Raw genomic sequence first — 22,241 nt, 5'->3', positions numbered from 1 at the left:
CAGCTACATGTCTACAATTACAACTGAGATAAATCATTGCTAAGACACCAGTCTCACTAAATGGTAGTATTTTTAATCAAACTTGACCAAACGCTTTGTATTATTATTGGATGCAACGTGCCGGGTGTGATTTGCAAAACTGTAAGCAAAGACAACGTACCCATTGTAACCTCATAAGCCGCACCTTGTGCATAGATTGTATTTCGGTGGCAACAGCGCCACCCTCGCGTGACGAACAGTGTTTGCGCTGCTCACGTCGTTGCTCTTGACTACGCAAAGCAACTACGGGGAAGGGGTTCGGGATAGGGAGAGGGGAAGCTGCAGCCCACCGTACACACATTTCTATGGAAACTAGGAAACTGTACGAACGCTTCAAGAACACGGTGACATTTACTGGTAATTCTATGCACAATACTTAACGCGGATGATTCGTGATTAGGATGACAATTACGTGCTTGTCTCATGCGTCTGAGGCTGGAGGAAATCTAGGTAGGACGAGTCCACTAGTTTTATATTTCTGATTTGTTGTCTAGTTTTGATTGTATAGTATATTCAGCCTTTATTTTAGCAGGGCAGGTCATTCACATCATTAATATAGTGAGATTGCAGAGCTGATGAATAGTTTAGTTGTTATGTGCTTTGACTAGGCCTACCCGAAATACACGGACATAATGCCAGATGAATGCGAAAAAGACACATTCATTATTACAATGTTTTAACCAGGCAATGAAGTATGCTCCCTCCTAACAGAAGATAGCAGCTGAGGTCCAGTCCAGCTGAAAGAAAGATGTCATTTGCACCTAGGGCATCTCTATCCCCTGCCAAGATGCAGACCAAGATGAGTGCTTGGACTCCGCTAAACCACCAGCTGTCAAATTGCATTGTAAAGATCACTCTATTCCATAAAAATAACTAGAATAATGATGAGATGAATCCAGTTTTAACGTAATATTGTACTTCTTTAGGTGTTTGAAGAGAGACGAAAACTTTTGGGAAAGTGGGTAAGTGATCCTATAAAAATGTGACGTTATTAACACCTTCCTATAATTATCCAGTGAGAATACTTGAGAGATATAGCAATAAAATCACATGGAAACAATCATTCTACATGTTGTTTAAAGCCTATGTTTACAAGTCTACAAAGACACTTTTCTTACCTTATGTCACCCATATCTGTCTGATTGTAAGTTTGACAAGTGGAGTGACAGCCAGAGGAAGGCGGTCCTACAAGATTTCTTTTCGCTCTGTTCTTTGGGCCAACTGCGGTTCCTCCGTCAGAACCTGACCAAGAGGGTTCCAGAGGAGAACCTAGATTTCACCTCAGTCCTGCCCAGAGTTCTCTCTCTCTACGTGTTCTCTTTCCTGGATCCCAGGAGCCTCTGCAGGTGTGCCCAGGTATGGGGGGCTCTGTGCTAGGGTTTATGGTCTTGTTCATTGATGCAAACAATTATGAAACAGTAAAACAGTTGGGATTGAAGAATGTGCAGCAAGTGTTTTTTTTGTTTTTTGTGTAATATCAAACAAAAATCAAACCATTTGGTATTATACCCAGAAGGTGCAGCCAAAGGCTTATTTAAATGTTTTTCTTATTTTCTTGGTTAACAATTCTATTCTTTATTCTAAATCACATTAACTGAATCCTGAATTCTGACTGGCTGAAAGCCGTAGTATATGTGACAGGTATGAAAAAATTGGATGTAACTGATTTCACTGTAAGTAATTGACGCACCTCTGAGATTTGTGGTATATTGTCAATATTCCATGGCATTCCAACAGTTTGCTTGTATCATGCCTAAGAATACACCTTAGCTGGAGTTACCATATTTAGGAAGAGGTCATCATTTCATTGAGTCTGTGAAAGAAGAAACAACATGGTAAGCAGTTTATTGAGAGACGTCATCACAAAGTCAAATAAATGTGTTGTGTTATACTGCAGGTTTTATTATCTCTGTAGGCAAAGATATGAGGTCCCGTTTCCAGAGAACTAACTATTACATTTACCTTGTCCTTAACTTATCCCCAAACTGTGGTAAGTTGGGGCAACTATTTCTGGACACGCTTTGTTGGATAAACTGTTATGTTGACATTCATTTAGATTATTTTAGAGAATACACAACATTCTCACTTTTAGAAATCATTGTTACAAAGAATACCATATCCCCCAAGTACAAATGTAAACAATCACCTATAACATGTTATAACCCTTCATATCAGTATCTGTGTACCTGTTTTGGCAGGTGAGTTGGCACTGGAGAGGAATAGTTGAGTTGGACCAGATTTGGATGCCCAAGTGTCTTAAACTGGGCTGGTACATCAACTTTGCCCCCACACTGTTTGAACAGGGGGTCTGGAAGAGACATTATATAGAGACGGTAGTAAAGCTGTCTCTGGGCAAACCCAAGGTGAGTGACTGGCACTTGAGAGCATATAAAACCAGCTGTCAGGAACAGACAGTTCTTGTGACAGTGTTTGTGTTCAGACTTGCTCACAGCAGGAGTTCACCGTCCCTGAGGTGATATCGGTTAACACCGTCACATTTGACCAATCCACACTCCCCGTCCAGCGAGAGAGGGGCAGTACCGGTGCCATAATTGGGTCAGGAGGGTCCCAGCTGAAGGAGCTGCCCCCGTGGAGGGGGGCAGACAAACACCCCACTGACACCATACGATTTAATTATCTACAGAATCTGGACCCCACAGAGCATGCCCGCCAAGCGTAAGACTAGGAGAAGTCAGTTAATGTGTGGTTTATGTGTGTGTGTGTGTGTGTGTGTGGTGAAATATACTTGAAATACAAAGCATTTACTAAACCACTGCGTTAATTCCCAAATGAAAGCACAATGAATTCTTAACTGCCCCCGAGGCTACAAAGTTGTATGAAATTGAACTGAACCATCAGCACATTTGTGTAATAAAGCTCCAAAATGACCATGTAGCTTGACTTGCTGTGACTACGGTCTGTTTTCCAGAAAAGAGAAGAACAGAGGGATTGTCAGCATAGGCAAAACGAAGAGTAAAGAGCTGTCTGCAGCCAATTATAAAATACGCAAGGCAAAGTCACTGGTAAGCACCTGTCATTATAGAATGTGACCAGTCTGATGACCCTCCCTCTCAGGCCAGGGAATGTTTGGAATTGCCAGGACACACACACATACACACACACAAACACACACAAAGCAGGCATCATGCATATGGAACGGACATGGAAATTCATGTTAATGTGCTACCCAGGGGACTTTGGGGTGTCTGTTGGTGAGGAAAAAGGGCTGATGCAGCTCTGGGGAGGGGGAGAGAGGACACTGTGTCATTCTAAGTGTTTCTGTCTGTAGAAATACCACACATTTCATCAGTGGGAACAGCACACATATGAAACCCACCTAGATACTGTACATAACAGCTTAATCAAAAACATGTCTTGCAACAGCAGACACATGTAGACACAATGCAAACAGTACAGACACCAGAACAACTAAAGGGTTTACGAGTATTCTTCTTCCTCTTAGATGTTATTGTCGTCGGACTTCAGTGCGGGTTTGGTTTCTGGAAAAGGACAGCAGCAGAACCGGTTCCGCCCAGAGTGGGCCACACAGAGCCTGGAGTACCCTGTCACCAAGGCAACAGCCAAGAGCCTGTCGCGGTCGAGCCAATGGAATGCCGGGATACGACCTGGTCCAGTGAGGTCAGCCGTGCCCACACTCAGTCAGGAAGGAGTCAGGGCATCAACGAGAACACACAGGACGACGCCTAGTAAGGAAGATGACTAAGACCTGGACGTGTACGAGGGTCGGGTCCATTCTTATTTGTTAAATATATAAGTATATATTTCCAGGCACTAACTGTGTTATGGATAGACATCTGTACAGGCTAGCAGTGTTGTTCATATTATTGTTAATTTATTCCTTGTTATTTTTACAGTGTGTATATCCCTTGTCTTTTCTATTTTCTATTTTTTTGTACCAGCAGTTAGTGCTTCACTATTAGTCTAAACTTGTTAAAGGAGCATTTTTAATTTGAAAACATTATCTTCCGCGGGAGTCTGTGACTTCACATTACCTTCTTATTTTCATATTGCGACTGGTTAGTGTACTGTATAACGTCTGACGTATGAACGACTTCCGTGTTTTCAGCAACACCACTGTTTGAGGGACAGCCTGGAAGGACACCAGCTTCCCACGGTGGATCAGATTAGTGAATCATAGCGACACCCTGTGGAGACATTGAGCACTGCAGTTCAGCCAATGTACAGTAAAACACATTGCTCCAGCAGAGATGATGCACAGAGTCCCCCCTGAGGGAGATGGGAGTATTAGGTGGATTAGAGGTCATATTGTGCATTTAATGACAGGATTCATATCAAATAATTTCGTCCAAGCTCAATTATGGCATGTATAATAATTTATGGAAATAGAACATGTTTGATCTTGAAAATGTATAAAATAATTAAAACAAACTCAGGTGCAGGAAATGTACCCGTTTTTATTTTCAGTTCACACGTCCATTCAATATGCTATATAAAGCAAAAGCCATTTTAAACACTGAACCAAAGGTCCAAGCCATTAAACAACAGTGTTGTCAGTTAAAACAAACCCAATATATATTCAAATATCTCAATAATATCCAACATAGCTGGCATCCAAGCATATCATGGGCAGAAGGCATTGTGTAGTTCAATACTGACAGAAGTTTGAAATATTTTTTGAGAATTAAACCCAGTATAGTCTCAATATCATACTGCATACATTTCTAGCTTGACATTTGAGTTTCATCCATGTACAGTATTCATTCATTGCATATACACATTGCATCCAACACAAACGAAAACTATGGCTCACACTTGTCACATTGTATTGTGAAAGAAACAGTAAAGATAGAACATTTCTTTTTTTTTTATCCATGGTGGATATTTGACTTTTTTCCTTAAACGTCTGTTAGTAGTATCATAGGTTACAATGATGAGTACACATACATTAAAGTCATAGGGATGTTATTGAAGCTTTGATGAAATTCATACTAGATTTTTGAACTTTGTGTGAATTTGAAACTTCTTAGCCCTTTGTCTCATTTCACATCAGCACAGTAGATCAATAATTTACTGAATAATTTAATGTAATTACTAATTCTCTGAAGTTGGTGTCTATATTACAAATTTTGTGACAAGTGACAAGCTGCAAAGTGGTGTAATGAAAAAGCCCATTCTAATGGTTGTTCTCTGATGAGGGAAATGTGAGGACAGTTAACAGGGTATTTGAAAATGGTTTAGCTATTTCCTGGTAGACTGAATACCAGTCTGTTAAGTTATCATACCAACTTCAAGTCACTTATTGCCATGACAAATGATTGACTCGTCAATGACAGCGAGGAGCAAAAACGGATCTGGGACCAGGTTAATAGCTCGGTTGATGGTCAAAATAACACTGTTACACAGGAGACCTAACTTTGCTTAGATTCCATGTGAGTCTTCAGAAATCGGATTAAAAAAAACAGCACACAACGTTAATGCAGTCAATCAATAACAAGTGATTGTCTGACATACACCAAACAGATCTTCCTCCACTTCATAGAACCACATTCTTATATCAGAAAGCCACTCACAATGCTGTGTTGTAGCTGACTTGCCAATATTGTTCTCCTGTTAATTATATTCATTGGATTTACCACTGAACCAAGTCAAAGAACTACACCATTGCATTCAAGTTGAATGAGCTTTGAGAACCCATAATGCCCCTTTGGTCAATCTGCACCAGAATGAAGCAATTGTGCACACAGAAGATCAAACAGTTCAAAATGCAACAGAAGTTACACTGTTTCGATATCAGTCAGAAATGGATGTATTTAATCATAAACCAAACAAGGACGGCCCGGCTTACCGCTGGGGTACGGACTCCAAATGTAATGAGTCTCTCCCAACAATATCACTAACATCCTTGCACATTTGGTAGTCACGGACAAATGTGTGACAATGCTTTATTCTACAAGACGGAACTTTGTGTTTACTTCAATCGAATTGTGCACTTTTTGGGGGATTTCTTTTACACCCCACCAGAGTGACTGTGACTGTAATCCAATACGGAAACCTAGAAGCGTGCACTTGTTGACACCACTTAATAGAACGGACAGGGAGGTAAATGTCCCGTCGTCGACCAAATATTTACACCAATGCAGTGGGGGAGGGAATGAGTGTGACAGTATGAATTATCACTCATCAGCCCCGCCATCCTATTGCCTGTAGAACAGTGGAGGTATTAACGGGTTTCTTCACTGTGACACTTAAAAATAACCTCATTTTATATTTAAAGCTGCTCATTAGAGCAATGGTTTTCTTTTAGATACAAAGACACACACGAACAAGAGATATACACTTCAATCATCACAAACAAAAACAAACGACATTCTGGGTGCCCTTCCTGCCATCCAGGTAAAAAAAAAATACATTTGGTTGATTTGTTTATTTCTGAATGGCTTACACTGCCTGTTCTGTCATTTACTTGCCAACAAAGCACAATGTCCACCAACTTACTGAGAACACTATATAAAGCCATTGTCGCTTTTTCCCTTAATGCTTTGCCAATTTTCCAACCAACCTTTAGTTTTGATCCACCTAGGCACTTCGGGAAACCCAACAGTTTGAACACGCCTTCTGATAGGTGAGGTGGAATGTTTTATCCATCCAATCAGATCTGCAGGTATTGCTAGGGATTAGCCTGGATGAAATCTGCCTGCACCATCTTGGCAACAATGAACCACCATGGGCGTCAGGGAAACAGTGCAAACCGATCAGCGACCAGTTAAGGGGCCTATTTGGAATTCAGCTTCCGTTGATGTTGAAAGCACCATTAATGAAGCTCCTTTCAACGCTCACAGAGTGGCTTGATTTACTGAGAGCTGCTTGCAAAGGTCAGTTTGTAAGGGCAAAATGGATATCTACAATTTGCATTTCAACAAAATAACAGAAAAGGCCATTTCTGGAAATAAAAGGTACATGTTCTATGCGATTCAGTAACTTGGAGGGAATGACTAGGTAAATACACAAGTATTAACATCAAGCCTTTTTAAATTATGTAAACATATACATCTTTTTCTGAGGTCAGTACATGGATCCTCTTTATATTAAAACTTTATTGAAGCATCGTTCGGATGTTCTTTGGAGTGGACTCGTCATTCAGGTGTTTCGTAGTGAACCTGGAAGAGAGAGCAGATTGATTGGAAGCAGGACATAGGACTTAAGCCGCTAGCTGGCAGATGTTTCCTATTAAACGTGTCATAATACAGAAGTACACATATACAGAGGAGGGAGCCATGGACTGTTTATTAGAGAGGATGGTCACCTCACCAGAAGATCTAAACTAAGGCGAGGATAGTGACTTACTTGAGGGCATTCAGGAGACCTTCAACATTATCTGCTGGTTGTTCTTTCAGAACCTTTATGCAACCCTTCATCTGACAGAAAAAACATCATCAAATAACATTCGAAAAACAGGCATTCAAAACATTATCAACTGACAGAGAGCAAAACACATTTAAACACAATGATGATCCAATTCAGCCTAATGCAGCATCAGTAAATTACACAGGTGTAGATTCAGGAACTGAAAGGGGATCTCACATCGATCTTGGAAGACTTGTTGAAGGCCCCGTTTGGATGGACGTGGTCGTAGAGGATGATGACTCCGACCATCACTCTCATACAGAACAGTAACGTGTCCTCACTGTTGAACCTGCTTGTGTAGTCTCTGTAGACAAACCAGTGAACAGGGAGGTTTCAGTCTATGGCGCCGCTAAACAAGCTTCAATACATTGTAAAGGAAATAGTGCTCCTAAACCAGGCCACTCACGGTGTCTCCAACATGACTTTACACACGCTGGCCATGGTGCTCAGAACGTCAGTGGTGTTCTCCAGAGGTAATGTCTTATTCTGGTGGCGGAGGGGGGGAAATGAGGTTACACTTATCAACATAACCCCAACCTGCCTTCAAATCCACCTGACACTGAACACAGCGGACCACAGAGAGGATGCCATTACCAACTAATGTTTACAGAAATCCTGCCCAGCCTCTTACCTCGGTTACAAAATTTGTTGTAGCCGTACTCAGGGTTTTCAGCATGGGTGTGGCCTCGGCGTAGAACAGGGACATTCGATTGGCCATCTCGTTGTTTACCTCGTTCTCTATATCCAACTGAAAACAGGGAAAGCAATGCATGAGTCAACCTCAGGTCCATATCTGGCTTCAAGACAGACTTGATGGCAACAACATAGGAGACTGCTAAACAGGGCAAAAAGAGAAGCTAAAAAGTCTGCTGACTAAAACCGAACTTAAACGGGTCGGAGGAACCGGTAACATTCCCAAAACGCTTCCCGGCACCAGGCCCGGGATACTGGAAGGATTCTGAGCACCTTTGACCTGACGGACACAACAGTGGTCAAACTCACATTCAGGTTGTTTATTCTGTTTCGACTGATCGTCCTCCTGTAATAGCTAAAGTCATTCTGGATGGCAGGAATCCTCATCTGGAAGACAAGACGATCCTTTACAACCAACATACACAATATTCAAACTGTTCTGTACCAGAGGGAATAAAACCGGTTCAAAATTCATTCAGGTGTGCAGAAATAACCAATGAAATCATGTTTCTGTATTAGAGCTTCGTCCGTTATGGAATTTTACATATTTTTTGGCCAAGTTTATTTTCACAAGAATTTTGATCCATAATCATTGCTTATAAATTAACTGAAGCAGCGTAGTGTATATGACGCAACAGTAGTTGGTTGCGCAGTTTCAAAAGGGGTCATCGGCCAGCCTGACCTTGAGCTCGTCGAAGCGCAGGGTAAAATGGAGGATCTCAGCGAACTGCTTGGCCAGGGCCTGCTCCTTCTCCAGGTGCTGGGTGGGGGTGTAGGGGGGACACGTCAAGGACTCCAGCAGGCTCTGAAGGGCCCTCTCTACAGGGGGAAACACATCCATATTAAACACCAGTGACAAGGTAGTGCCTTCTTAATAAGCCAGCAGGAAAGAGGCTAGAAGCTTAGACAATAATTCAAACAGGATTTTTTTACAATAATAATAAGATAACTGTACAGAAACCTAGAGCTGAGCCTATACATGAACATCCACATTGTAATAAATTACCTGAAATGATGCGATAACACAGAACGCGTACCACCATATAGATTTGTCCTTGACCTCACTCTAATGTAGGCTATAGATTGCAATTGACAATATATATTTACAGTTTTGGTTTACTTTCCCAGCTCTAAAGCAAGATCACAAAAGAGGATTGGCTGAAGGCGGAGTTCTGCCCAGACTCACCTAGTCTCAAGGAGAAGTTGTAGAACTTCTTCAGTCGTATAACTAAGGGGCACACAGAGTTCCAGGCTTGCTCCTGTAACTGCATGTCACTGGGATTCTGAATGGCCTGAACACACAAACCAAGGTTCAAACATCGGTAAAATCCGGTCTCCAAATGGTTCATTGAGCGGTAAACGTTTGTTCGTTTGTGAAGTATTATCCAGCATACATACATCCCGTATCTCCTTTCCTGCTCCTTTGTAGGCCTGTAGGTCAGCGAGAACGCTTTCGGAGTCCTGGAGCACAGTGTTCACCTGGTTCCATACCTCCCTCTCACAGTCTGTAGGCTGTGCGTCTGACACAACAACAAGATGTTAGCTGGGCACAGACACACACACAAGCCTGGACATGAAACTCCTACAGCAGGCTTGGGTACACTGCTCCTGGAGGGTCGCAGGGCTGGGATTTAATGATTTCCACTCAACAGACCCGGAACGCTGTGTGCTGAATTTAGTCAACCACTGAACCGATCGGCCTAGTTGGTCTGTTGTGGAGCCCAGTTGGGACAGAATCCTAACGCACCCGTGTCACTCCCGGAGCAGGGATCTATATGCCTGTGAACAGTCTAACACTGGCTTAACATGATCATATGAGGTGGTATGTTTCACGGGAGTTGGGGATGCCTGCATGTTGGGGGGAAAAAGGCATGCATTTATAGACCCTTGATTTTACTTCCCCACAAATTTTACTTCGATAAGGAACGGTAAAATTCTTCATCAAGCGTGACACATACATGAAGAGTTTTAAAATCAAAGCTAGACTAGATCTAATCCTGATGGGTGGTAAGGGGAGGAGACTCAGTGGTAACAGAGCATCACACTCTTTAGAGAGGAAGCTCTTCAAAAGTCACACTCATGGCCTTTTTATATTATAGGCACATGATCTACATTTAACCTACATGACCATCAGACCAAAATGTTTGACTAAATATAGAAAAACATTCGTTAGATGTTTACAGCCGTTTGGCCAGTAGTGTCGGGCAGTAACCGAAAGGTAGCTGGTTCTAATCCCCGAGAGGACAAGGCCAAAAAATAATTCATTTTACCCTTGAGTAAGGAACTTACACAATTGTTTCCATTAATTCTCTCGGCTTCAGAGTGGCATCTAAATGGCTGACTAAACTGTAATGGCAATGTTAAAATTCGGTGGAGGGCATTCACATTTTACCAAAGACCAAAGAATATGCTTGTGGCAAGCACTTGCACTATTTAAAAATAAAATCAAGTCAAAACTGCCTATTTAACATGATACCATTTTCTGATGCTCTATCTAGACTGTATGATGTTGAGGAAAAATGCAGGGCAACGAAGCAGTGGAAATCTAGCCAGGCAACCGGAACATTCCACATTCAAAATGTAAACAGTAGGACGCATGCACAACAAGATATTATAGTTTACATCAATGTGTTAGTTCTAACCACAACTGGGCCCAGTCAGCAAGTGCTCCGCCGCCAGTGATTATTCATCATTACAAATGTATTCCAATTTTATGAAGTCCAATTCACGCTTATGGCCTTGCCTCATGACAGCAAAACCCTGTAGGCTCGGGAGAGTAAGAGATTGAGACGTGTCCTCAGAAACACATCTTGCCAAGACAACCTGCTTCTTATCACGCCACTTGGTCAACCAGTGTTCAACGGCAGCATCTATGCTTGCAGGGAAACACATTTAGAGGCCAGTCTTGACTGAGCTTGCAGGCAGCAACCGAAACAAGGAGTCGTTAAAGCGTGATGAGGCAAGGCAACACCAACCACAGAGGGTTAAATATAAAACACGATTAGATTTGTTTTATGATAATTCGACAGAAAGTGTCAATTGCGGGCATCAGACAAGGTAAATGAGAAACGCCGCATGCAGGAAATGTTTCAAACAGACTTGACTTAGATGACAGACAAGCAATGCGCTGTTCTAAAAGCAGAGACTATAAAGCATGCAGGCAGATTAGTAAAAGAGCCAGAGTCAATTCCAGTTCAATTCAGCGGATTGAATTAATAATTAAAAATATCCTTAATTCTCACTAATGGAATTAGAAGTCAATTGAAATGGAATTGCTCCTCACCCCCATGTTAGTAAAACAGTTTTGAATAAAGATACAACAGAAAGAAAGAACCCAGGCCAGGCAAAAAGCTGTGCTCACTTTCAAAGTCAAGGAAAAAGTTTGGCCCCTGCTCAAGCTCAGTGCAAGTGAGCACTTTTAATAGATTCCCCATTTGGTTTCTGAAAGAGAGAAAAGCGAGAGAAAGAGAGAAGTATGTGGCATGTTAGAAAGCTAGCCATAGAGAAAGACAGACAACTCCAAAAGCTTTTTCCAGGAGTGACCCATCGATAAAAAACACCTTCTGACGATCTGACTCGGAGGAGTTTTGTGGTTACACTAACTGGAGCTGAAGGAGGGAAGAGTTTCATAGTTACACCTTCAGACAAACTCCTGCACATTCCTCCTTCAGACTTACTTTCAAAGTCCAGGAAAAAATGTGGATAGTTCTCTATTTCCCTTGTAAGGACTTTTAGAAGATTACCCATTCCAGCAAACCTGATAAAAAAAAGGTAAAAGTAAATATTCTTTGATGCATTTCATACATTTGAATATATTGACAATTACACGAGCCATGTGAAACAACATACATGAGATGTAACCCTACTGTGGAAAAAAACAGTCCTGTGAATACTAATTCCACAGTCCTGGAACACATTATTTCAACTTGTTTCTCACTTTTATAAACTGATAACAACAGCAACTGTATAGTGTGAAAGCCAGGATTGGTATGTAACAGAAGTTCTCCCACACAACCAAGAATATAAACTATCTTGTAGGAGCTTCTGTCAAACATTCCAGTATAGCAGAAATCCCTCCCGTGTGTGGTACAATCTGGGTATTGGGTTTGTGTCCTGTCCTTCTCCCCGTGTAAACAGTCATGACATTCAGTTTGTTTTAATTGCGGGTTGGGTGCTTATTGTATAACACGGTGGCTCCTCTATGTCTCTCAGCGCGTGTGCGCGTGTGTTTTCAGGACTGCTGAAATTAAGGGGTACAATTAAGGTTATTCTGGTCTTTAGGAGTATGAAGGAGTGCGATCTCAGCCTTGTTAAATCAAGAGAACGAGGTAGTTTCGCCTTAAACACTAGTTAAGCCAGTCTAAAGGGTTTCACTGAAAAGGCAAAAGGAGGTAGTAATTTCCAGAAGATGGGCTAACTTAAGCACTGCCTTGGGGTGGTCCCTATAACATGTTTAAACACTGGCTAGCTACTTCAGAGGCTAGTGGAATTAATTACTGTTAAAGGGCGTAACAGTATCCAAAACAAAGAAACCTATAGGGAGTTTAGAAAGACAGCACAGAATCAGCACAAGGGCCAGATGTCTACAGTAACTGCCAGCGATTCCCTAAATCGTTCAATCAAACTTAAGACAAAAACGTATAAAATACATCCAGATACCTATACCTGATTAAACAACTTTAAACATCCCTTTAAGACAGGATGACCTAGCACAGTCACTGATTGGCCAAACAGAAAGAGCATGAGAGGAGGAATTAATGACCAGGTAGAAGGCAGATAATTACAATATCAGTGTTATATTGATTCTGCTAAACAGAATTTTGTGGTTGCAAAACTACCTGCATTTGACCAAAATAAACTGTTTGAAGAAAGGTTCTGCAACCAAAACATTATGATTGGCTGTTTGTCTCCCGACACCAGTATTTTTTGCAGGGTGATTGTCGAGCTAAGGGAATTACTAAAACAGACTGCAGAGAATTCACACACACACACACACACGCACACACACGCACGCACACGCGCGCACACGCGCACGCACGCACACACGCGCACGCACGCACACACGCGCACGCACGCACACACGCGCACGCACGCACACACACACACACACACACACGCACACGCACACATGCACACACACACATGCACACACACGCACACACACACGCGTCCCTTTTGATTCCAGACAGATCCTACTAGATTGGTGATACAAAGCTCTACTGTTAGACGGAGCACTGCACATGATCATCATGCTTTCCATCTCTCACATCAGGCTACATCTCTCCTACTTTAGAAGGGAACATCTTGGCATCTCCATATTTCCCAGAATTGAATCCACTTTGGTTCAGAGCGCATTACTTTTGCCCACAAGTGGGTGCTGTTGGTCTATGTTCATCCTTAGTATGAAGTACAATAATTCAGTCAATTGCAAGTAAATGCTTAGTTTGCTTATTCCCATCTTTCATAACATCAGCAACCTTAGAGCTTTGGCTGAATGCATATGAATGCACTTCACATTTTAATTTGAGTAATTTAGCACAGTGGTTCCCAACCAGAGGAACGAGGACTCCTGGGGGGAAAATTGGCTATACACAGGGGGTACTTGAGAAGACTCCAAGAATAACCATAGGCTTGGATTGGTTTTTACACTAAAATAGTTTAATTTAGGTGAACAAGAATTAATGGCAGTTTTGTGATGGATATAGTGTTTTATAGTTTCAAAACGGGTGAACATGTCAACTGAAGCTATGTGGAACACTTCCGAAAACACTACTGAGGGTTGCCTTTCCAGCTATATAAAAATAATTAGAAAACGATATTATATAGAACATCACCAGAGACAGCAATGTATGCAGCACGTTAGTTCCAACACAGTCAGTGAGTTTATTCACCTTCCGGGTCAGGGGTTTGGCCCAAGTGCTGCGTGCACGTTAGTTCCAACACAATCAGAGAGTTTATTCACCTTCCGGGTCAGGGGTTGGGCCCAAGTGCTGCGTGCACGTTAGTTCCAACACAGTCAGTGAGTTTATTCACCTTCCGGGTCAGGGGTTGGGCCCAAGTGCTGCGTGCACGTTAGTTCCAACACAGTCAGTGAGTTTATTCACCTTCCGGGTCAGGGGTTTGCATTGCAGTGCAGCAAGAGTTTCTTGGTGCTGTTGTGAATAAAAAATTGCATATTTACATATTGGGCTAATGTTATTTACATGAAATTCACAACAATTCATGTAGTCTAAGCAGACTTTTGCAGGTAAAATGCACATAAGTGGGTACTTCAGAGGTACTCAGTACAGGGCAAAATTCAGCATGTGGTACAGTACCCAAAAAAGGTTGGCAATCAATGATTCGGCAGACACTCATCCAAAGCAACTTACTGCAAATGTAGTTAGGAACACGGACTACACAAACATGTTTTTAAATCAAACCGTTCCAACAATGAGGAAATACAAAATCATGTTAAAAACATGCCTGTTAAGTTGAGGAGACTGGTGTGTGTAGTACATTGGGAAGGCCTTGTGTGATAGCAGAAGGCCTAGTAACCCTCAGATTACTATGACTGAATGGAAAATAAGGAGGAAAATTCCACTCCCAAAACTATTCTTCGGCTGGTTTGAACCTGAACACCAGCGATGTAAAACGGTCCTCTCTTTCCAGTCTTGGACTGAATCTACCTAGAAAAACCGATACCTCCCTAAGGAAGTCTTAGTGCATGTAGACACGCTGTTTTCTGCCAACCCTTGTTTATCATTAGAACCCATTGAATAACCAGTGAATTGGGCCAGTTTATCATCCAATTCTGTAATTTTCCATACATCTGCCATTGAATATATTTAGATTCTTAAAAAATTCAAAATATCTTCAACCAAATAATACAATCGCTGTACTTCATTGGATTAATTAAATTTACACAGCCAATCTCCCACAGAAGTAGTAATTACCCCCTTGCATTCTGTAACTAATTGGGACTGCCCTAAAGGCTGTGGACACGGCTATTGCAGGACTTGGCCTCGTGTCCACATGGCGCTCGTCTTCACTCCAATAGCAAACTCAGGCTGTGTTTTGTTGACCACCCAGGACTAGTGCTTAGCCTTGTTGAATCACATAACCGGAGCTCTGAGCCAATTGGGAAAGAGAAATGGATCGTCTACACAGCGTTCCCTGCCGAGAAAGTCAGCTTGAAGGCAATCGCTAAACAGGACGAGGCGCTAATTAAGAGGTTGTGGGAGGACCTAGCAGTTCATTCTCTGTAACTCAAATGGCACCAAGTAAAATCAGATCTGCATGGAAAACTGGTGCCAAAATTACAAAAGGTATTCACATTGTCTTTTGTTCCCCACGGTTGCCCGTACTAAAAAAAAAATATAAAAGAATATAAACAAGGCAAATGCTTTTTCAAGGCACAGTACATGGCCAATGCCACTCATGTAGAAATTGTTATCCCATTCTCCATGCAATGTGTCCAGGCAAAACTAGGACTCCCCTTTCCTAAAAATGGTTGATTTCAACTACTGTACGCACAATGATACACTTATTATGCAATTTTCTGCTTTTCAAGGAGAAAATATTTGGTTTTTAATCATAGCGCTCAACTAGCGTTCTGTGGGTACAATGTCAGGTCCCCTAGCGAATGGAGTTAATGAGGCTGCAGGCAGCAGCCAAGATAATGGCTAGAGTCATTAGGAGCATTTTACAATTCTATTAGTTTCTGACAGTTTTACTGAATAACCATACAAGTGAACCAGAAGCAGCACACTCCTGGACCACCCTAGGCAACAGACAAACAAGACAAACAAGCAATATAATAAACCTTCTGTAATATAATAAAAACCTTGTATTTGTGTTGTAATATTAGTAGTAATATCAGTTCAGGGATTAATGTGGGTAAGTAGTCTGTTTAATTAATCACCTGAGAGTTATTTTTCATTTGTTGACAGGTATTTAAAATAAATAATAGTTAAACTTGCCTTTTGTAACATTTTCACTAGATTCCACGGTTTTCGCAATATTCACAATCCTATTTGCATTGCAATTAGGTATGGATTTGTTCTGAGTCAGTGCTCCGAATACTGATCACCATGTATGATGCAGAAGGACCAGAGAGAGCAATCCGATCCAATAATCATTGGAAGTAAAAGTGCAGAAAAAATGTATTCCCTGATACACTGCACAGTCTTGTTAAACCAGGAAAAAAGGGTATGCTGGTGTTCCTTACCAGTAGCATTAACTAAGACCAAGGCCTAATTAAACCCATTAAAATGTGGATATGTTTCTGGTTATTGAAAGCACAGTTGCAGGACCTTATGCCTTACTGCTACTGTTTTGAAATTACTCTATGGTGAGGATATCTGGTTTGCAATAAGTCATTTCTGAAAGCGCCATTTATTTTTAAAGCAGAACCCCATTAAGTGTGTTTAAACTTCCTATCTGGCAAGTTTCTGTTCCCGCTATCTCTAATATGTACTTAGCAAACAGCTTTCTGATTGAAACTTGATTAGGCCTATAGATAAATGGATGTTTGCCCAGTAAATAGGAAAAAAAACACATTATGCTCTATTGAGATTTCACACAGCTTGGTGATCTAACTTTCTATACTTTACATTGTTCTCTTGGATTAGGATAACAGTCTAACTACCACATCTACTGAACATGTAGGCTATGACAAATTATTAGTCCATTTGGTATGTTCAGCTGCTAATCACTGCATAGCCGGCTGTATGTTTTCTGCTGCTTTATTTACAGTTTTTAACCTGGTAAATGTTAAAAAGTCTATTTAATTTAAAGCACTGATTTGGGAGCAACCAGGGTTAAGTCCCGCTCAGAAAGACAGACCAGAGTTTTTCCACTTAGTTGGCTCTGGGATTTGAACCAGATACCTGTTTACTGGCCCAACACTCTTGACCACCACCATCGAAGACAGTCAATAATCATCAATAGACAAGGGTATATTCAGATTGACCAAAGCTGGTAAAAATGAATAATCTAATTTACTGCTGGACATTAAGACAAATATTGGCTTGTATCACTACATTCCTGATCTCCAAATTATATTTAAAATATAGTAGGCTGAAACAGGAAAGCTGTGTTAATGGTAAGACAGAAATCAACAATGATTTAACAGTACAAATATATTTTCCCCCTTTATTTCTCTAAAGTGTAACTGAGGTGTACAAATAAAACCTGATTTAACCTTTAGGAATAGAATAACGTAAACCTTCTTGTCGCTGGTTATGGAAGCAGTACCTGTCATGCCTGGTGCTGTATAAGTAGAACTTGCTCAGTGTGATTTTAGTCGAAACAAGCAGTATGCTAAACAGCTTTACTCGAAGTTAGATTTGAAACAAGCTCTGTTAGGGAAGCGTTTCTACAGAAAACAAACAAACAACTTACTCCTCTTGGTCAAAACCTAGATACCATTTTGGACATTTCAGAACTGTAGTAAGTTAACTACAATCTGAAAGGTAGTTGCCCAGACTGCAATTCATTCCTAGTTCTGGGTTGTTAGGTTCCTCTATCATAAAGTTATCTCCTGTTCTGTGCCTACCGATCTAAAAAGGACAAAAGAATATTACACATTGAAAACATTTTATAATGAAGAGCTGAACATCCCTCTCATCTAAAAACAAAACTGGGTTTCCACACAGCTTCATCTGCATCTATACAACCCATAGACATACATAACTGTGGAAGCCACTTTACAAACACATTTGTCTGAGCTGACAGCGTGACCGTAAACTGAAAGAGAAAGTTTGCCACCTTCTATAACAGAGAGCCTGATATTACGTTAAGTGGGATCTAATTCAAATGTGATTCATAATGTGAAAACTAAAGCAGAACTTGTACAGAGCTGCGAGGCACCAGTCAGGTGCGGTGGGGAGTTGAAGGACTGTATATGGTGTTCTGGGATCAGATTCCATGGATCAATATTAACGGAGTCATTATGACCTAAAAGGCAGAAACCTGCTCAGACAGGCTTCGGGTACTGGACCAGGTGGGTCTAAACAGGAATGAAGACATACTACTGGACCTACCGTATCTGGAGGAGAACCTGGCTTCCCTTCTAAAGCATCCACTTCTTTGTCTGGCGTTCTGAAAAACAAAATCGAGATGCTTCAGTCAAGATCTCAGCGTGCTGAACAGTGGACGGAACGTCCGAAAGCAGGAACCCTTCAGACGTGTCAGATCCACAGTGACGTATGGTCACCTGACCACATGTTGTTGTGCCTCTGGGACAGGAGGATGCGTGTGTTCCAACAACGGTAGGTTTCCGTTGACCAACTTCCTCTTTCTCTTGGGTTAGACACATGACTGCTAAATTATTCAGGAGGGAAAGCGATAGCGCCATTCGAAAACCAACAACGGCAGGCAGAGAACGATTTTATACACATCGTTCAGAGGTCCCGTGCTAACTGGGCCGTTAAATATAAAGCACTGACATTCTCCTGGCCTGGTGAACGAGTGACACACAAGCGCACACACACACACACCTAGAACTTTGTAGACCTTGTGGTGATAACGGATTCCCATTCAACATCCTATCTGTCCTAAACAAAACACTAACCCTCGCCCAAACACCAAACCCTAACCCACAGATAATTAACCACATGATATGCTCACTACACAGCTTGGCTGTCTTCAATGAGTCAGATGTAGAGCAACAATAGTGTCACAATCTGTTGGCCCACACACTGTAGCCTCGCTGTAAACAAGCAGGGCAAACAAAAAGGTCCTGTATCAGGACTGGGGAGTACAGTATAACATGTCTGCGACGTGCCAGGAAAGAGAACGGGATGGTTTAAAGGAAGATGAGCCATGACAAGTCCATGACTTAATCTTGTTCACCATCACATCTCCTACATATCGCGTTGGCATTTCACCCTTGATTAGATAAAAACGGTGATGAAGGATGAGCAGGTTTTTGCTGAAAGTGTAGTGGGATGGATGGGAACCCACGCTCAGCAGACCATTGGACCATACAAGGCCACCCATCTCCAATCTAATCCAATGGAATGAGGCACAAAACTATCACACAGCAGTAATGTGGAAGTAAAAGATCTAATAAAATAAATAAATACCCACATAAACCATCCACATGCTGTGGTTGTTAAATCTGAACCCTGAAAAGCAGAGACACGTGCTGTGTTCAACCAGAGAGCCAAGGTGGTAAGCAGACAGAGGGATAAGAGAAAACAAGGCCGCTGACCTGGTTCCACTGAGGCGAGAGAAAACGTCAACCCCCCACCCATTACCTGCTTTGTCAGCTCACAAACACACTAACGTTTCTGTATAGGTGAGGACCAAACATTACAACAGTGCTCCCTAACCAATTACATAAAACTAAACACTCAACAAAAAAATTCTTTCTCAGAATTTCATAATATTTAAGCAGTAGTGGCAACAACAGGAGAACACTAAAACACAGACAGAAAGACAGACCTAGTATTAAATGGTCAGTTTAAGAAACGGGTGTAGATGCTATCAAACATTCTCTGTATTTATCATTATCAACTCATGACATTTAGCTCTATGGAATTTTGGCCATACTGCCCAGCTCGATTATTCAACCCAGTCCTCTATACACCCAGACCTGTGTTCTGGACCCAGCCCAGAGACTCTGGTCCTAATGGCGGTGCTTTAAAGACAGATCTACTCGATCTGCTTCACTTCCCATCTGTCACAGCAAATAGCGCTCCCGGTTTCTCCCCAGCCCCTCACCTCCATTAACCTGGCTGGCTGTGGGGCGAGGGAGGAGAGCGGGGGTGTTGAGGGCTGGGCTGGTCCCATGGGGACTTCAGGAATGATGTAGTACCACTCCTTATATGGTCACGGCATAGATGGATCTACATGCCTCAACACATGAGTTGCGCTTTACCAGACGCCCTCAGTTCCACAATGGTTAACACGAGCGGTCTTCACACCCCGCCACTCAGAATACACCCCCACTTAACATCTCACCGACCGGCCTCTCTTCCACCCTCACTCCCCCACACGTTCCCTTGGCTTTTGGACTGATGGAAAGATCCATCCTGAGTTTCCCTGGCAGACACAGCAGGTACTGAAATCAGGAGAGACCGTCTGGCTCCCAAATGGCACCCGACTCACCGTTCGGCGCACTGCGTTGGCCAGGGTCCATGACATATTAGTGGAGTGTGTGCTGAATAGGGAAGAGGCTGCTGTCTGGGAGCTACCCAGAGCGTCCCAGATAATAAACATGTTTTTCAGCAGAGTGGAATGTTCCCGGCCCGGTGACCCTAACACTGGGGTAACAACACAAACAGAATGCTGTACCTCAGTAGAGAGCACAAATTGACAGTTGGATATTGTGGAGTTATCCGAGGCTGCTGACCGATGCTCCACAACAATGTGAACTGTGGCGTCTCGGAGGCACTTTGGTTAAGGCACAGTGGTATATCGAAGGGCACGCTACGGCTTTTCAAATGGTATCCCTAAAACTCTGGAAATTATTTCAAACCGCCATTGTGCCAGTATTTCCTCAAGAAATGCTGGGTCTGAAACAGGACGTAGGTCCATCACTAGGAGACCAGAAATGTCAATCAAATAATCTTTAGCTGAATTAGTGCAGCCTACCGCCCTCTAGCTAAAGTACATTATGCTTCATTGCAATCATGAATAAATAAGTCAGCTATAAATAAATTGCATCTTGCTAATATATTAAGCATATGGAATAAAAACTTGTCGCATGTCAATCAGCGTTGTCTGAAAAAGCTATTAGACCGGCTCAGCTTTTGCTCAGCTGTCAACTCCTAACGGAACTCATTCTGATGCGTCTTTATGAGGAAGTGTTGTCTAGGGGAAAACCGTGCGAAGACAGTCACCGTGGACAATCCCTGCTCAGATGAGCGCTATTAATAAGCTTACATGACAAAGGCTACTGCGTGCCCTCGCTTTTTCTTTTAACCGCTAAGACGTCAATACACCAAGAGTGGGAGCGTGTTATTAATCCAATCCAGATTGACTAGTCAGGCAGGAGCTGCAGTAGTGTGGTGACAATGGGCATTCACCGCTGACCTCTAACCTTCAGGTCTCCTCACCTGTCACCAACTCATGACATTCGTCCATGTCGATGCCACAGCGCTTCTCTAAGTCACAGGCGCCACGAACCGCCAGCAGGCTCCTGTCTGTGTGCTAAACTGTTGTCATGGTAACCGGACAGGGGAAACAGTGGACACTTCTGTAGTGGAACTCCACGGGGGAAACGTGTACGCACGCACGCGCGCACACGCACCTCAGAACAGCTCTTTGTTCCTAACAGCCAGTGACAGTCAGAAGAAAGGGAACGTACATGCGGGCGAATCACTTGTGACAAGATTTCTTCAAACAGTGACTCAATCACAGAACCCAGACACCAAAACAGAATTAATAAAAAATAAAAAAAACATTGACCTCAGTTGGGAACCAGCTAAATGCTTTGAAAATGTACAGTGTTTGCCCGTAAGACAGGAACGTCAACTGGGTGGTTTGGCCGTGCCACGGTACAAACTGTAAGTCACTCTGTATAACAGCTTCTGATAGATAAAAGACAGAAATATTAAAATCACAGAAAGAATCAGGGAAACTTCCTACAATGTTCTGAAGAGGAAACGAGAATGAAGTTCCCATTAAAGTCAGCCATCAGCTTATTTCATATTAGAAACCAGACAAGCGTGTAATGTTATATCTGTGCTCCCGTTATCCCTATATAGCTAGGCCAGTAGTATCCTTGCTCGATACATTTGTGGCAGAGATGTCAGACTTTACTAGTTTTAGTTCAGAGCTTCAGAGTAAAACTCCAAATTGTGTAATGGAACCATCTCCTGTCTCACTGTGGTGTTTTGTAGAGAATATACTGGTCATGGTGCTGTAGATCTTTACTAGGAGTTTTACGCTGAACTAGACTGCCCCAGGTCATTCGTTCAACATTATCTCCAGTAAATTAATTTCTAGAGAACAGACACAAAACTCAAAGGACTCAAAGTACTTGAGCAGACAGATAAATTCAATCCAATAATGAAAGAAATAACATGTTGGTCTAATAGATGTAGGCTTTCCCCAAAACCTTCTAAATGAAATGTTGCCTAAGTACAAAGCAGCATATCATAGCTTGCATAAAGATTTCATGACTATTCTCA

At 42.1% G+C, this 22,241-nt stretch overlaps 2 protein-coding genes across 14 annotated transcripts in view; one reads left to right on the top strand and one right to left on the bottom strand.

Annotated features, from left to right (window-relative positions):
- Positions 1–164: 164 nt before the first annotated feature.
- On the top strand, positions 165–4,455 carry fbxo16 (F-box protein 16). Of its 4 annotated transcripts, none has more exons than XM_020056282.3 (9): positions 165–396; positions 751–883; positions 966–1,001; positions 1,189–1,395; positions 2,238–2,402; positions 2,480–2,715; positions 2,969–3,062; positions 3,503–3,746; positions 4,127–4,455. In XM_020056282.3, exons 2-9 carry the CDS (start codon positions 788–790, stop codon positions 4,186–4,188), a joined length of 1,140 nt encoding a protein of 379 aa, XP_019911841.1. In that variant the 5' UTR covers positions 165–396; positions 751–787; the 3' UTR covers positions 4,189–4,455. The 4 variants fall into 4 exon arrangements, with proteins under 4 accessions (XP_019911841.1, XP_010898891.2, XP_010898892.1 ...); XM_010900589.5 differs by having other exon boundaries at positions 724–883; XM_010900590.5 differs by having other exon boundaries at positions 165–489.
- A 2-nt stretch (positions 4,456–4,457) lies between these two features.
- fam49a (family with sequence similarity 49 member A) overlaps positions 4,458–22,241 on the bottom strand; it is a 28,703-nt gene continuing 10,919 nt past the window's right edge. For 2 of the 10 annotated variants that reach the window (XM_029114452.2, XM_029114454.2), the window contains 12 exons: positions 18,144–18,201; positions 14,010–14,270; positions 11,796–11,875; positions 9,517–9,638; positions 9,305–9,410; positions 8,801–8,937; positions 8,428–8,505; positions 8,057–8,173; positions 7,832–7,911; positions 7,603–7,729; positions 7,366–7,436; positions 4,458–7,178 (listed from right to left, as the gene is read on the bottom strand). In XM_029114452.2, the coding sequence (XP_028970285.1) occupies positions 7,115–7,178; positions 7,366–7,436; positions 7,603–7,729; positions 7,832–7,911; positions 8,057–8,173; positions 8,428–8,505; positions 8,801–8,937; positions 9,305–9,410; positions 9,517–9,638; positions 11,796–11,865 (972 nt within the window). In that variant the 5' untranslated portion in view covers positions 11,866–11,875; positions 14,010–14,270; positions 18,144–18,201 and the 3' untranslated portion in view covers positions 4,458–7,114. Of the gene's footprint in view, positions 7,179–7,365; positions 7,437–7,602; positions 7,730–7,831; positions 7,912–8,056; positions 8,174–8,427; positions 8,506–8,800; positions 8,938–9,304; positions 9,411–9,516; positions 9,639–11,479; positions 11,560–11,795; positions 11,878–14,009; positions 14,271–18,143; positions 18,202–22,241 lie in introns of those variants that run through there. The other 8 variants (XM_010900581.4, XM_010900583.4, XM_010900577.4 and 5 more) reach the window with 6 other exon arrangements.

The sequence above is a fragment of the Esox lucius genome, chromosome 18 (assembly GCF_011004845.1).
Source record: "Esox lucius isolate fEsoLuc1 chromosome 18, fEsoLuc1.pri, whole genome shotgun sequence".
Classification (NCBI taxonomy): domain Eukaryota; kingdom Metazoa; phylum Chordata; class Actinopteri; order Esociformes; family Esocidae; genus Esox; species Esox lucius.
The sequence above is the reverse complement of the archived record's forward strand: the minus strand, read 5'-3'. Positions and strand labels throughout refer to the sequence as shown.

What these genes read in the sequence shown, in the direction of transcription:
- fbxo16 (XM_020056282.3), top strand. Translation starts at nt 788, where the DNA reads ATGTCATTTGCACCTAGGGCATCTCTATCCCCTGCCAAGATGCAGACC. An exon ending in GAAAACTTTTGGGAAAGTGG is followed by an intron (nt 1,002 to 1,188) that starts GTAAGTGATCCT and finishes TCTGATTGTAAG; the next exon opens with TTTGACAAGTGGAGTGACAG. An exon ending in AACACACAGGACGACGCCTA is followed by an intron (nt 3,747 to 4,126) that starts GTAAGGAAGATG and finishes CCGTGTTTTCAG; the next exon opens with CAACACCACTGTTTGAGGGA.